At 41.3% G+C, this 16,261-nt stretch overlaps 1 protein-coding gene across 2 annotated transcripts in view; it reads right to left on the reverse strand.

Moving 5' to 3' along the window:
* akap6 (A-kinase anchoring protein 6) overlaps positions 1-16,261 on the reverse strand; it is a 213,072-nt gene that overhangs the window by 87,446 nt on the left and 109,365 nt on the right. For both annotated transcript variants that reach the window (XM_042501072.2, XM_088087262.1), the window contains exons 14-15: positions 12,408-12,541; positions 2,745-2,865 (exon numbers count right to left, since the gene is read on the reverse strand). In XM_042501072.2, the coding sequence (XP_042357006.2) occupies positions 2,745-2,865; positions 12,408-12,541 (255 nt within the window). The remainder of the gene's footprint in view (positions 1-2,744; positions 2,866-12,407; positions 12,542-16,261) is intronic.

Below are 16,261 nucleotides of genomic sequence, written 5' to 3' on the forward strand. Positions count from 1 at the left end.
TACATTTTTAAAATTATGGTAAAAAATTATAATAATTTTTAAAGCAGGTTTTAGGTCATGTCCTTAATTTTAACTTTCTTCCTATTTATATTTTTTTTATTTATTGAACAATTTTCAAGTTACTTTCTTCTGCTATTTTTTTTTTTTGCTATTTCTTTTCATTTTTTTTTCTTCTTATTTTGCTCACTTGTTGCTCAGTTTGCTCAGGTTTCAAAGGGTTAATACGTTTTAACGCCACATGGATTGAAATTCAGGACAAATTTTACCAAAAAAATAATTAAAGAAAAAAAACACTCAGGGTTCGGCTTTAGTGTAACCTGCATGCCTCCACGGCAAACTCAGAAATTACTGAGCACTTGATTGTGGAGCAGGTTTGACAGAAGTACAAGGCTAAAACCTTACTATAATTATTAGTTTATATCGTATCATTATATTAGTATTATTAACTGAACTGACAGTGAAACATATCTGTGCTCTCTTCAAAGCCAGACGCCAATATTAGAGGAATAAATAAAACTGCACCACGTAGATAAAGAGCACATACATGAGCCAAATGTTGCTCCAGATAATGTTTCATCTGCTAACAAGCAGCAGCAGCAGCAGCAGCAGCAGCGCTGTGTGTTACGTCTTGTTTGACTTTGCATATAAAGTTTTTTTGAAAAGCCCAGACGAGTTCATTTGCATCGGACACATGTTGAATCAGGCTGATTACTTCATTTGTTTTGATAAAATGCTTTTTAGAAAATGTCATTTTCTAGAGTGAAGGAGCTGCAGTCAACAAATATCTTTGATTTCTCCATCTGTGTGTGTGTGTGTGTGTGTGTGTGTGTGTGTGTGTGTGTGTGTACATGTGTGTGAAGGACAGAAGAGGATGACTCAGATCTCTAATCGTAACACATGCTGTTCTTCTTTCTGACTCATTTGGCTGCAGTGAAGTCATTACACAAACACACACATTACCCGCACACACACACACACACACACACACACACACACACACACACACACACACACACACACACACACACACACACACACACACACACACACACGTATACACACACTCTCTCTCTCTCTCTCACACACACACACACACACACTTTACTCTATGATATGGTTATGAGGGAGGCTATGCCTTGTAATCCCATTCTCCTTGGTAAGGATAAGGATGTGCGTGTGTGTGCATGTGTGTGCGTGTGTGTGCGTGTGCTTGGCGGGAAAAAGGGGACGGTGAGTTGTAGGGAGGAGTGAAGGGAGGGATGAGGGGAGACAGACAAATTGATGGATGAATGAAATGTGGGAGGACATCATTTACTGCAGCCAGCTCTGTTTCTACATATTTACACACTCTGATTAACACACAGCCCGCCGTGCCGAGGCAGAGGTGGCTGATGGGAGATTTGCAACACCACGGCTGAGCCACAGAGCGGAGAGTCTTTATCGTGCGTTACAGCACCTGAAGACTTAACTCTAACAACTATTCCTCAACGTATTATTACATACAGGGTGACGGTATATCCGCTTGGCCTTAAGCCTGGCGCACCTCCAACGGTGCCAAAGGAGGACTTGTGCATGGCAGGGGCGTCCGCTTCCCTGAGCCAGGCCTAAACCTGACCGCATACCAAGGAACGGTATGCGGTCAGGTTCGTAAAACTTAGTGATGTTTGACCAGGAAAGTTGAGGTAACATTATTCCATCACTGTTTTCTGATTTAAGGAGAACTTTGTCTTCATGTGACACCTGAAACACACGGCATGAGTCCGACACACACAAGATAACGTACAGAGCTTAAATCAGCTCAACAGGTGAGAAATGTGATGAAACTGCTGCTTTTATGGAGCATCAATGAGCCTCAGAGGTTGGAAACAGGACATGTATGATGGGATATGTTTTTTTCTTTGCGTGTAACGCAGAGAGTCAGAGACCAGCAGTCATGATTTGTTTATTCTGAAAATTCACCCGATGTCTTTAAAATATCACCTCTCATACTCAAAGTATTACAGGAGTGACAAACTTTGAAAAACAAAGAGAGATGGGACCTTTGAGGGTCTGAGAGGATCTGACCGCAGAAATCGGGTCGGCCGAGTCAGCGAACGCTTTTTGGTTTCTTCTTAAAACAAACTTTTATCGGAGAAGTTTTCCTGATTTTGAGTGTTTAGATCGACTGAATTAACCTTTGTGTTTATAAAGACGAGCGCGTCGACTTCTTCCCGTTTTTTCTAAAGTTATTCATGCCCTTCACACCGAAGAGCGCCGCCTTTTTTCTACTATTACTACCTTCAAGAATCTCTCCTGCTTTCTGGCTTTTTTATCACAACAGCATCTTTGTTTCTGTCTTTGACGCTGATGGACGCCGTTGTTAAGTTACGCAGATCGCCGACTGTTTGTCCGAGTGAACTAAGGGGGCGGGGCTTAGCGATAGCAAAATTCATGACAACAACTGAAGTCCGAGGTCTTGTCTTAAAGCTGTGGTGACGACTTCAGGCTCAAGAGTTCAGACTGCAGGTTTGGAGGGTGAATATTTGGATTTGGACAAACTTCGAAGATGGTGAGAGTCAACAGGAGGCGGAGAAGAAGACTCATCAAAGAGACCCGAAACGCTGTGAGTCACTGAAAGAGTTTCTTTGAATAAAAAAAGGGGATCCTGTATGTGAAGAAAAGCTTTTTGGGAGCTTCCTGTGAGTTTTCTCTGTGTTGTGAGGTTTCCTGAGTCACAGACAAACCGACAAAAGAGCTCGTCTTACCTTGAAGAGGTGATGTCTCTGCTCCTCTGACATCATCAGCTGGTGACTGTCTGTTACCATGGCGTCCATGTCCATCAGCCAATCCCAGAGCTCCTGGTACTCGGCCTCAAACTCCTGCAGACTGAAGGCAGAGATAGAAAGATTATTAAGTTGAATTATTGTAATTCAATTTTCTCCTCTCTTTTATTCATATTGTGTTTCCTGCATGTTCTCCGTTCTGTTATTGTTTCTTGTATTATTGTAATATTGTTTTGTCCTGCGGCGATGAGAGACATATGCGTCTTGTTATGTTGATAAAGAATGCGGCTAAAAATGCAAACTGGAATGAGGAAGAGACGCTGACAGATAAAGGCAGCGTCAGACGGAGAGAAGAGGCAGAAAATAGTCTGTTTTCAACCTGCCGAGTGAAGTGAAGCTGAAATATTTCCTAACAGGAATTTATTCACGTCTTGTACCTCGATGGTGTCTGAACTTCCTGTGATGCTACTCCTGCCAAAATTAAACACACAGTTCGTCACAGAGCATGACTCAGCGAACTCAGCGAACAAAAAGAGGGATTTCTTCAGCGGTGATTGCGTCTGTGGACGCGGGGACACGGATACTGCTGCACTGTTTTGGTTTTTACGTCTCTTTGAAAACAGTTCGTTTACATGCACAGTTTAGTCGAGCTACGGTTATAGCTTAATTAGGTCATTTAATTGGACCATTGTCCTTTTCCCAGTATATAAGCGATCGATATATAGATGGAAGTCTGTCCAACTCCTCTGCGGCAGCCGGAGATGTCAGCTAGCTGCTATAAACCTGCATTATTTATACAATCTACGACAGAGACCAAATCACAATTACTTTGTTTATTCATAATAACTTTGGGGAAGAGAACCGCCACATCACGCATATATAATCACATGGCACTGATTATTAATCCCTTTAAAAATTGAGAAAAAAGGCAATGAGCAACTTAACACGAAATGACTAAAAAATGAGCAAGAACTAGTAAAGATGTAAGAAGGAAATTACCTGAAATTAGCCTAAAAAAAGAAAAGCAAAAGATCAAAAACATGAAATGACCTTTTGAAAAAAGCTAAAATACAATTAAAAAAATGATCAATATAAATAATCATACATATATAACTTTTTTTGTAACCTAATCTGAATATATAATCATTATAATTATCGTTGTTTTCTTGGTATTTTCTCTTCGTTATTTGATCATTTTCTAAAGATTTTCTCTCTCCTTGTTTTTTGGTTAATTATTAGGTAATTTTCTCTTCACCTTTTACTTTTTTAAAATTAATTTCTTTATTATTCATTTTGCAATTTGCAGAACATTAAATGCCAAGCTGCTGATTGCCTTTTTTAGGAAATGCTTTTGAAAGAAATCAAACCAATTTTGGGATGTTTCAGAGGTTTGAAGGTTGTTAAAGACGTCTGGCTGTTTTAGTGTAAACTCAAATGTTATTGAAGCTTTATATTTTTGTTAAGATGACCGTTAATAGAGGCTAATTAATGTTTTATGTAGAGTTTAGAACAATTTATTCATGCATAATCAAAATCTCAGTATCAGCTCTCACTGGATGACTCTCGTCCAATCAAAAGACTCGATGTGTCGTATAAAGAAAAAAAAACAATTAAAACCAAACAAAATTATGGAGACCAGGAGAAAGATGGTTTTACTTCTTCCTGCTTCCTCCTCTACCTGCTCCTCTTTCCCACCTCCTTCTCCATCCTCCATTAACACATTTCACCTCCACCTTTTAGCTCTCATTTCACCTCCTCCTCCTCCTTTCCTCCTTTGCATATTCCTCCTACACTTGTCATCGCTCTCCCTCCCACAATCTCTCATGATGTCCTTTTCTTTCTTCACCTCCTCTAAATCTCCCTCCTCCTCCTCCTCCTCCTCATCTTCTTCTTTGCCACATCATTTCATCCCCCTTCAGCCTCCCCTTTCTGCCTCTCTCCTCCCTCTCTCACCCTCCTCCTCCCTTGTCCTCTCACCTCCTCCTCCTCCTCCTCCTCCTCCTCGACACAGGATCACATCAAATATTTATGCTGCTGGAACAGGAGCCGATTGCTCAAACACACACATTACTGTCAGCCGTTTTGTTAAGGTGTGAGAGAGAGTGTGTGTGTGTTTATTATTTATATATTCGGGGGTTTTCGGTCTCGGCGGGGATCGCCAACATGTTTCTCAACATTAGCAGTGAAATTGTTTGGAATTCTCCGGTCGCTGACGACGACAGTTTGACAGCTCTGTCAGGCCCACGGCGTTTCCACGACAACACCAACACACACTCTGCACACACACGCACGTGAAGACACACTCTGTGAAACACACACACACGAAAACAATGAGTGAAATACACAAAACACACCCAAACACACAGCCACTGATAACAACATGTAAACACACAGAATACAACACACACACACACACACACACACACACACACAAAAAAAACACAACTTGACCTGCCATCAAAGAGTAAACTTTGAATGAAATTATGGAAACACGAGACAGAAAATGAACACTTCATCTCCTCGAGTTTCAGTTTTGATGAAGTTTTACTGAGTGAAACACAAACACGTTTGTACTTGTACACCAGTTAATACCCAGAATTCCCTCGTCCCTAAGCTGAACCCTGAAACATTTTTAACCCTAAAAAAGCCTTTGAGAAATCGTGGACAACATAAAATATCATCAGCAGTTTTCCAACAATGTCCTAATTTTCTGAAAATTCCTTCACTTAAAGTTTTCCAGTTTTCCTAAAATGTCACAACTCTCCAAAACGCTACTCAATTTCCTCAAACCTCCTGCTCCTCTCTCTGAAATGTCAACACATTTAAAAGAAATCTTCAAAATAGAAAAATTTCCAAAAAAGTTTACATTTTTCTGAACTATCCTGACTTTCCAAAAATGTCCAAACTTCCAAAACTGTCCCAACTTCTCTAAACAGTCCCCATTTTCAAAAGATGTTTCAATGTTTCAAAGCTGTGCCCACTTTTAAAAAAATGTCTCGACTTTCGAAAAATGTTCAAACTTTTTTAAACTGTCCCTGCTCTCAAAAAATGTCCCCATGATGCAAAACTGTCCCAACTTTCCAAAGGTGGTCAAATTTTTCAGAACTGTCTGAACTTTCTTAACTACCAAATTTCCAAACTGTCAACATTTTCTAAACTATCCCCATTTTCAAAAATGTTGCATCTCATCTTGACTGTCCCTACTTTCCCAAACTGTCCCAAAATTTTCCAGCATTTACACCCTGTCTCCAGAGTACAAAAATGTCCCGACTTCCTAAAAATGTTACAATTTTCATAAACTATTCATACTTTTTTTAAATGCACCAACTTCCTAAAAAAGGACCAACTTTTATAAACTCTTAAAACCTTCCAAAAATGTTCCAGCTTTTTAAAATTGTCCCTATTTTTCGAAAATGTCTCCACTTCCCAAAGATGTCCTTTCTCTCCCAAACTGTTACATTTCCGTTTTGTCTTCACTTTACAAAAAGTCCCCACTTTCTTCAACTGTTCCCAAAATGTCCGTCCTTTCTAAACATGTCTTCACTATCTAGAGAATATAAGCATGTCCTCAGTTTTCCAAATGGTCCTCAAACTCTGTCCTCAGTGTCTGACAATATGTTCACTTCACACATTAACGTTTTGCACCTTATCGTCCCTCCAACATCTTCTCCTCATCAGCTGTAAATCTTCCTCTTCCTCTCCTCCATCTTTTCCTCCTCTTACTACTTTTTCTTCCCCCCTTCCCTCCTCTCACACCCTCTTGTCCTCCTCTGCGAGTGATTCACTCAAATAAAAACTAAAGAGAGAAGAAGAAAGCAAAGGAAGCGAGCGCTGCTTCCTTCCCCCGAGGCGGCGTTCCTCATTATGCGGCGAGCAGAGCGGCCCTTTACTGACTCAGACAGATGAAGCAGATACAACACTCGCGCAGATTGTTTTCTCTTGTCGTTTGTCGTTTTTCCACACCTCCCCTCCTCTCCCCCGTTTCCGTCTTGTTCTCACACTAATGTTAACTAAACGCTTTGTAAAACAGGATCTCTCGGGGGGTGGAAGACGAGAAAACAGACAAATCGGAGAGGAAGGAGCGACGTGGTGGCACTGCGGGGCTGCGTTCAACACCGGGACAGTTACAGAGCGTTTGAAGTGTCAGCTTTGCTTTCTGTCACGCGGCGCTGACGGAGGCGCGTGGGAGTTACGGAGAGCCGTTCTGACATTCAGTCACTTGAGGAAATTTGAATTACAAGAATCTATTATTCATTTCTAACTCGTCATAATTCCAGTCAGCGCTGGATATAATAAAATGTAGCGGGCATCGTGTGATGTTGTGTAAATATTCATATGCGTTTTTCTAATCTTCAAATTTCACAACTTATACTGGCATTTCACAAAGAGAAAGTAAAGTCTCAGTGGTTCAGAGTGAAATAAAAGTGTGTTTACTGGGGCTGAGCAGTTACATGTTAGGCCTTCATGTGACCTCAGAATGAGTCCACCTGCAGCTGGTTGTGGTAACTGGATAAGACCAGTGGGAATCAGACCAGAAACCTGCTATACTGGGCGGCTCCCAGCTGGACTCAGATGTTTAAACCTGAATGTTTGTATTAAATCTTAAGTGTCACAGGGTGAAAATCAGCGTTTCACTCACTGGGTTGAAGGTTTAAAGTGTGTTGCACCTGTAAGCAATGATTGGTAATCAGTGTAGTCTGGAGTGGTGCTCTGCTGTACAAAACAAAAAAATCAAATCACAAATACTTTTACAGATTCTACAATTATAATATAAGTCTTGATTTTAGTGGAAATGGTCATTTTTGCATCAACATTCTACATCAAGATGATGTTGGGAAAATACGTTCAATTTTGGATACGTAACGACAACCTAAAACCAAAAAAAATATCAGCTTCATCCGTCGTCAGTACTCTACATCAACCTGACATTGGTGTTAGACGTCCCGATGCTGAATTTCAACAAATGTAACAGCCTAAACTCAACCAAATATCAACATCTAAAAACGCTGGCGGGGAGTATTTCGTCGTCCATTGCACATCATTTGTTTGAACAAAATATTTGCAAAGAAGAAAAATAAAGCTCCTAAAACTTGTTGGCTAAGTTGCAAACAGGACAATAAGCTCACAGAGTTTATTTAGAAGTGTAAGTGTACCATCAGCTCCTGTCTCCTAACTGTCTGCCAACCATCGCTCGCTCATGAAGAAGGTTACACTCTGACAGCGGAGGTCAAATTAAACAACACAGTTAATAAGCTGTGACAGCTTCCTGCATCCTGGCTGTAAGGCAATGCCAGGACAGCTTCCTATTGGTCAATTTGTGGTTCAAAGTTCACCAAAGTTCAACTTTACTTTCACTTAATCTTTCTTTAATCACGCCTTTTGAAATACTGATGCAGCCTTCAATCTGTCTGGTTTTCATTCTCTCTGACTATGAAGCACTTTGTATCTTTGCTTTGTAAAGTGCTATCATTATTATTATCGTTATTATCGTGATAATTATTACTTAAAACTTTAAACTTGATATATTTTCGAAGAACAAACTGGTTTTAGAACAGACGTCTTGTTGCTGAGTGTAAACTGTTGGTTGAAACACATGCTGTGACGTTCCAGTCAGGCTTTAAATGGATGGATTTACCATCATCCTCCACTTTCTACTTGTTCTCTCTCTCTTTCCATCACTTCCTGATACTTTCTCTCCTTCTCTGCAGCCTGCTGCTGCGACGGCGATAGCAGCTGTAACCACTGTCTCTAATTCATCATCCGCCATACAGCCAGGAAGAAGAGGAGGAGGGAGAGAGGAGGGAAAGAAGGAGGGAGGAGTAGAAGAGGGAAGAGCAAAAACAGGAAAGGAGAGGAGGAGAGGAAAGGAGGAAGGAAATAATGGGAGGAGAGGAAATGAAGAAGTCAAGAAAGAAGTAGAGAGATGGAGGACAGGAGGGGGAAGAGAAGAAAGGAAGACAGAAGAAAAATGAGATGGGGAAAACAGAAGTTAAGAGAAAGAAAAGAGATGATGGATAAGGAAAGTGAAAATGAGGAAGGATGACGTGGATTTTGAGGAAGAGGACTAAAGGAGAGATGGAGTGAGGGGGAGGAGGAGGGACAGGAGAGGGGGATGAAGAGATAGAGTGAAAGGTTGAATGAGTCATATTGGCAGTCGTCACCTTTCAGTCAGAGACTCTGTTGGATTTATGAGGTGATTCAGTGACACTTTTCTGTCTAATGGATTCATCCTAAAGAGATCAGTGAGCAGCCGCACAGCTCCTCCTGCTGCCTCTCATTCACTCATTCATACAGTGAGCAGCAGCACAGCTCCTCCTGCTGCCTCTCATTCACTCATTCATACAGTGAGCAGCAGCACAGCTCCACCTGCTGCCTCTCATTCACTCATTCATACAGTGAGCAGCCGCACAGCTCCTCCTGCTGCCTCTCATTCACTCATTCATACAGTGAGCAGCCGCACAGCTCCTCCTGCTGCCTCTCATTCACTCATTCATACAGTGAGCAGCAGCACAGCTCCTCCCGCTGCCTCTCATTCACTCATTCATACAGTGAGCAGCAGCACAGCTCCACCCGCTGCCTCTCATTCACTCATTCATACAGTGAGCAGCAGCACAGCTCCTCCTGCTGCCTCTCATTCACTCATTCATACAGTGAGCAGCAGCACAGCTCCACCTGCTGCCTCTCAGTCACTCATTCATACTAATGGATTCATCCTAAAGAGATCAGTGAGCAGCTGCACAGCTCCTCCTGCTGCCTCTCAGTCACTCATTCATACAGTGAGCAGCCGCACATCTCCTCCTGCTGCCTCTCATTCACTCATCCATCCTGCAGAGACACTAACCAAACTAACAGCTCTCCAGTTCATTTTTTAATAGTATTTGCAAATCGCAGTAGTGCTCCATGGTCGCAAACTGTGACTCAACAGTCACAGTCTGGAGCTCTGCAAAAGCCCTGCTCTGTGTGTGTGTCTATGAAAGGCAGAGAGTTGTGGGGGGAGAGAGAACCAAAACACAGGTGGTTTATATGTGACATATATGTGATGATGTGACATTCAATACTAAATGTTCGCAATAAAGTAATTTATATATTATATTCTACATATTGCCCAGCCCAAATTCATCCTAATGGATTCATTCTACTGAAATAAAACTACGAGTGAGCAGCACAACACCTCTTGCCTTTTGTCAATAATTCACTCATTCATACTGATGGATTCATCCTTCGGACACACTTTTATGAATAGCAAACGTCACATCGATGTGTCGAGGTTGGAGTTGTTGGGTCTGGGCTCCTACAAGCCAATCACAGCACAGTAAGGCGAGACTTATCTAGAAAAGGAGTGGGATCCAAAATAACTACAGAGACACTGAAACCAAACTGATTGATTAAAAGAAAGATTAAAAAAATATGGTAACACCAAATCTAATTCATTTAACACTTATCTTAATCACCAATCAAAAAAAGCTATATGTTGGAGGTTTAAGCTGCTTTTAAAAGAAAAAAAACCATAGAAATTAAAAAGCCACATTTCCCTTCCCAATTAAATTTCTTTTGGCATTAATTCAGAATTGAGATATTTTTGTGTGAGATCAGTAAATAATTCACTCTGACCTTCATTTTCTTTACAACTGAACCAAAACCAGAAATCTCAACTGAGCTGAACTCACAGCAGCTAAAGAAAAACATGTAACATCCAATTAATACCAAACTCATCCCACACACCACTGCACACACACACACACACACACACACACACACACACACACACACACACACACACAAACACAGATGTAAATCTGAAACGCAGCAGCTAATATATGAATAACCAATTACTGTCCAATACATCCAAAGTCAATTACTGAAACATTACACTGCAGCCACAGAGGAGTGAAAAACACAAACAAAAACAGAATGAGTGTGTTTGTGCTTGTGTGTGTGTGTGTGTGTGTGTGCCTGTGTGTGTGTTTTAACTGTGTATGTAAACGTCTTAGATTTATTTTATTTAAATCGCAGAAGACAGTGCAGTGTTGCCAAAATGAATGCAATTTATGCTCAATCAAAATGGTGGATTCATGTTTGTCTGTCTGTGTGTGCGTGTGTGTGTGTGTGAGAGAGAGAGAGAGAGAGAGAGAGAGAGACCACATCCTTCATGTGAGTGACTGTGACACCAACAAAGTCTGAAGAACACAACATACTACAGACTCAGAGTGAGCAATTTAAGCTTCATTTTTCATTTGCATACACACTACTTTGTGTATGTTTTTATTGTGTGTGTGTGTGTGTGTGTGTGTGTGTGTGTGTGCGTGTGCGTGCGCTCTGCGTGTGAGTGATAACCGCGGAGGGAGGCTCCTCAAAGCCGGGGATGAAACGCCGACAGGCAGCGTGACCAAAGACGGCGCTCGCCGAGCCGAGCCTGGCCACACCAGATTACTGCTGTTAACGCTCATACTCTGTGTGTGCATGATTACATACAACTGTGTGTGTGAGTGTGTGTGTGTGTGTGCGTGCGTGTGTGCGTGTGTGCATGCGTCACATGTTGCTGTGTTGTTGTGTCTCGGTCTTGTTTCATTCTCCTTCTGTTGTGTGTCTTTCTCATCGTAACAAAGAATAATCAGAATAATTTTTGTCTCTTCCATTATATTTTATTCTTTACTCTATTATTAATCCATGCTGTTGTTATTTGTGCACACAGAGAACATGTTTTTTGATAGAGGCCACCTGCCACGGGTGTAATATGACAACTAGATATTTCGGGCCTCGTTCACACCTCTACAGTTCTACATATTCACACCTGGAAGCTGCCCAGGCGTGAATATGAAGAGTTCACCACACATTTATCTCATTTTGATGGCCCACTACAAAAAGATTTTCTGTTTTGTTTATTAGGAGTGTTTTGAAAATGCATATACATAACTCAGTGAAGTGAAATGTTAGCATTCATTGTGCTGGATCTAAAGTTTGGATCCACTCGCAGCAGCTGCTCCTTTCATCCATCAGTTTTATGTGATCAGCTCTGAACGGATCGACAGATCAATTATTCACCCTGCGAGTTACAAACTGCTGCTGAGGAAAAAAAAAATCATGCAGAGTTTTGCCCGTGCTGCGCTCACAGACACACAAAGACTCAGAATTCAGAGAGACTACACACATAACACAAACAGAGACGCGCATTTAATAGCCATGTAGAAACAGTATTTTAAGCAACTTAACAGGAAATGACCAAAAAATGTGCAAGAAATTAGCAAAAATATACAAGAAAAGCACATAAAAATAAATAAAAACAAAAAGGAAAGGAACTAAAAAAAAAAGCTCAAATAAAAAAAGTTATAAAGTTATAATAATTATGATAAGAGTTCTCTGGACATTTTCCCCTTTTCTTAAAATATATTTTTGATCATTTTTTCCCTCTCTCTTTTATAAAGTAAATTGAAAGAAATCAACCAATTTACTCAAGTTTGAAAAACTTAATGCAATGGAAAGGTGCCTGGAAACTGATGTCTATCCCAGTTTCAATGGGTTAAATCATTTTGGCAAAGTGGCTACATTTGGCTGTTGGTGCCGTAAGCATGATATAGTCTCTGTTTACATATCGATGACTTCTACTGCACAACTTTTCTTATTTTGTGCTTTCTGATGTGTGTTTACCTGTTGTTCCTCGCCAGCTGGCTGTGGTGCCTCCTGCTGGTGGGTGAGGGGTACTGCAGGCTGCGCAGTTTGACGGCCATCTGCTCTGCCAGAGCGGCTCGCTGGGCTTCACACTGACTGGGGATCGGCTCAGCCTGGAGGACACAGAGCAGAGGACACACGATCATCGATCACACGACACACTGTGGACACTCATGATCTGAGAGAGGACAAATGTGGTGTCCTCCTCACCACAAGTGAAGTATCTGTTTCACCAACACGGACAAATGAATGTATTAATCAAACAGATTTTATTTTCGTTCGTTGATCTCTAGCCAAAATATGTACAAGAAAAATCACCCTTGCACAAACAAACTGGCGTGTTTTGATGAACCTTAACATAAGTTTGGTATTTCTAACTTGGACTCTATTTCTTATGTTTCTGGAGTCTAAATGACTAATGAGAACAACAATTTTTGAAAGTGGTCCAGTACTGAGATAGAGTGCTGAAACCGGCTGCAATGTAACCACTCAGGGCACGTCTGCATCTTCAGTGCTCATTCATTAAAAGTGTTTTTGTCACTGACAGGCTCATTCTGAGTGTCTGACGTCCCCAAATCGCCACTGTTGAACCCACCAGACTCCATTTACATAAACAGTAATTTCAGTCATTTTTAAGGCATCATCCTTTCACATCTAACTGAGTGAATTAAAGGTTCATTTCAACCGAACCGTGAAAAGATGAACCAAAACAGTTTGTGTGAGTTGCATTTTGTTTCTGTCGACTTTGAATGAAGTGTGATTTACAGTGATAAAAAAGAAAAGTTCAGTCTATTTACAAAAATGTCCAGAAAACTATATTTCTAATTATGAGAATTATATAGCCTGTTTAATAGGTCATTTTCTCTTTTGTTGTAGTTGTTTTTTTGTTTCATTTTGGGTTTACGTTGTTTTTTGTTGTATTTTACAAATTGTTTAGGTAATTTTCTTATATTTTTTACTTATTTTGTGCTATTTTTTTCATTTTGTCTTATGTCATTCATTGCCTTCTGGACACGTTTTTGAAAAAATAAAAATAAAAATAACAACAAGCCATTCACAGCCTTCACAGTGACAACAAAAATGTCGAGATTTGCAGTTTACTTCTTTGTAGAATTTTGCGTTTTTTGGTTTTTCAGCAGATTCCAGCACATAGTAATGTGTCTTCCCACACTGACGGCTGCAAACATCACTCTCACAGAACAGGAGAAAAACATTAAAGTAAATGTATTTTCAGCGAGTTATACTTGTGATCAAACTCCCCTTCAGATGTCATTCGTTAAGTTCCAGCAGATGAGCAGAATCAGGGAACACGTGCTCGATTTGTGCTGTGATGCGTCAGACGCCGGCCGTCCTACTGGTCCTGTTGTGTGATTAGCAGCTCATTGCAGCTGAATGAGATTCAGCTGTGCCACATTTTGACGGACGTGCCCTTTAAAGCCCCGCGAGTGGCCGACAAGCCACTAGAAACACACTCCACGCTTATCCTGCACTCTCATCTCAGCCGACACACACACACGCTCACTCAAATATCCGTACGTACATGTATATGCATATAAATGTACACACACACACACACACACACACACACACACACACACACACACACACAATCTCACACACCTACAAAAATTACCCATAAAACCACACACACACACACACATTTAGTGTGAATCGCTTCTCTCTGGCACAAATTACCTCTCATACACACACACCCATCAAGCCCTCACAAATGTTCCCATAAAGACACACACACACACACACACACACACACACACAAATCGACCATGAATTGCTCCACACACACGCAAAATAAACACACAAATTTACACATCGAGCATCAATCGCTGCTCTTTCTCACAAATTATCCTACACACACACACACACACACACACACACACACACACACACACACACACACACAGCCAGTCGCGCTCAGTATCCAGACACAATCATACAGAGGCACTCAGCGCGCCGCTCAGATGTAATTGCATACAAACTATATGGAGATGAGGCTTCAATTGAACCAATGAAGGCAGAGTGAGCGTGTACAAACAGCGACACACACTCGCACACAAATATGACCGCTCCGCTTTTCCCTCATTCGGTAACAATCTGAATAAAGTGTCGTCGCGTCGCGTTCGCCGTCCGATCTACTTAGCGGACTCGCGGAAGGATCTGGAAAGGTCATCCAATCTGCGGAAGGCAGAGCCGCTCAATCAGAGGGCTAATAAACAAACAGGCAATACACAATCAACAGCGCCGTCTGCATCTGTGTGTGTGAAGGTGTGTGTGCGTGTCTGTGTGCGCCGCTATTACAGACACTAACTGGAAGCTCTCAGAGAAAATTTTTCTCACTTTGTGTAAATGTCTCTCCACTTTCATTCATTACTGCGCTCTTGGTCGCGTCTGCAGGCCGTTTGCTGGCTGGTTAGTCGGTCAGTGAGTCAGTAAATCAGTCAAGTTGTTCATTAGCTGGTTAGATTGTTCTTTTCTTTGCTAATTTTGTTCCTTCGTGCAGTTTGTAACTCTGAATCTGCGCACAGGATTACATTTAAACATCTTTTAATCTAAGAGGAAGAAAAGGTCTTTGCTGGAAGTGAACAGGACACATTTATCAAGAAACTTACTCGAGTTTACTGAACAAAAGGAGCGACCTTTATGAGCAGCTGCCAGGTGATCAGATGATTAATCACACAGGACAGCCAATCAGAAGGCTGGATTTAAGCCTTGTCAAAAATAACCACTAAAATAAAATTTTAAAAAAAGGAAGGTCAGTAACTCAGTCAGTCATTTATTCAGTCTGTTTTTCCCGAAGTTTGCAGAGAGCAAGTGAACACAATCTTATGGTTGTAATTGGGTTTTTCATACCGAACAGCTGACTGAAGCCATAATGAAACACACACATACACACAGACACACACAGTGAAGCAATTTCTCCTGGATGCCTTGAGGACACAGAACGGAACACAGTGTCTGTTTAAAACACACACACACACACACACACACACACACACAGACACACACAGACACACACACACACAGTGATGAGTTGGGCTGCTTCCCAGTCTGAAGGATCTTCAAGGATTTCTGTCAGAAATTATTTCTCTTCAAACTAGACTCATGGCTCCATCTGTTTCTGTGTGTGTGTGTGTGTGTGTGTGTGTGTGTGTGTGTGCATTGCTTATTGTGCCAGTCTGTCTATTGAACTGTAAAAAACAAAAGTCAAAATGCACATATTTCTGTGAGATACTATTACACATCTGACACACACACAAACAGGCTTAAGCGGATGACAACATTAGTGTAATTTGTGCGTGCGCATGCATGTGTGTGTGTGTGTGTGTGTGTGTGTGTGAGTGAGTGCGTGCGTGCGTGCGTACGTGCGTGTGTGTGTGTGTGTGTGTGTGGGTAGCCTAATATCCCATTAAAGCAACATTTTCAGCGATTTTTCTCAATAGTTATGGTAACATTTTAGTCCTCCGTTAGAGGAACGCTAACACGGTTGTTGTTCGGTCAGATGATCGGGGTTATCTGGCGAGATAAGCTCTGTCCATGGTGCTAATCCTGCTGAGCAGCTCATCAGGAGGCTGTCGACTACACTGGAGGGTCAGGGTCTGACAGAGTCCTAAAACCTGGAAATGAGTCAGTATTTCAGCACCTCTGGCTCCCTCCTCTTAAAGTCAGTGGGTCTTTTGAGTGTGTTTTTGGTTAGAAGTCCTAAATAAGGTCTGTGATTGACACAAGTTCAAGAGATTTTCACGTTTTGTTCTACAACATAAAATTCATCAGTAAATAACCCACTGTGAACTCTGAAGCTTTTATGCAGCGCTCTA

This window comes from Plectropomus leopardus, chromosome 14, assembly GCF_026936395.1.
Source record: "Plectropomus leopardus strain MGB_pleo_1.0 chromosome 14, ASM2693639v1, whole genome shotgun sequence".
NCBI classification, from domain to species: Eukaryota; Metazoa; Chordata; class Actinopteri; order Perciformes; family Serranidae; genus Plectropomus; species Plectropomus leopardus.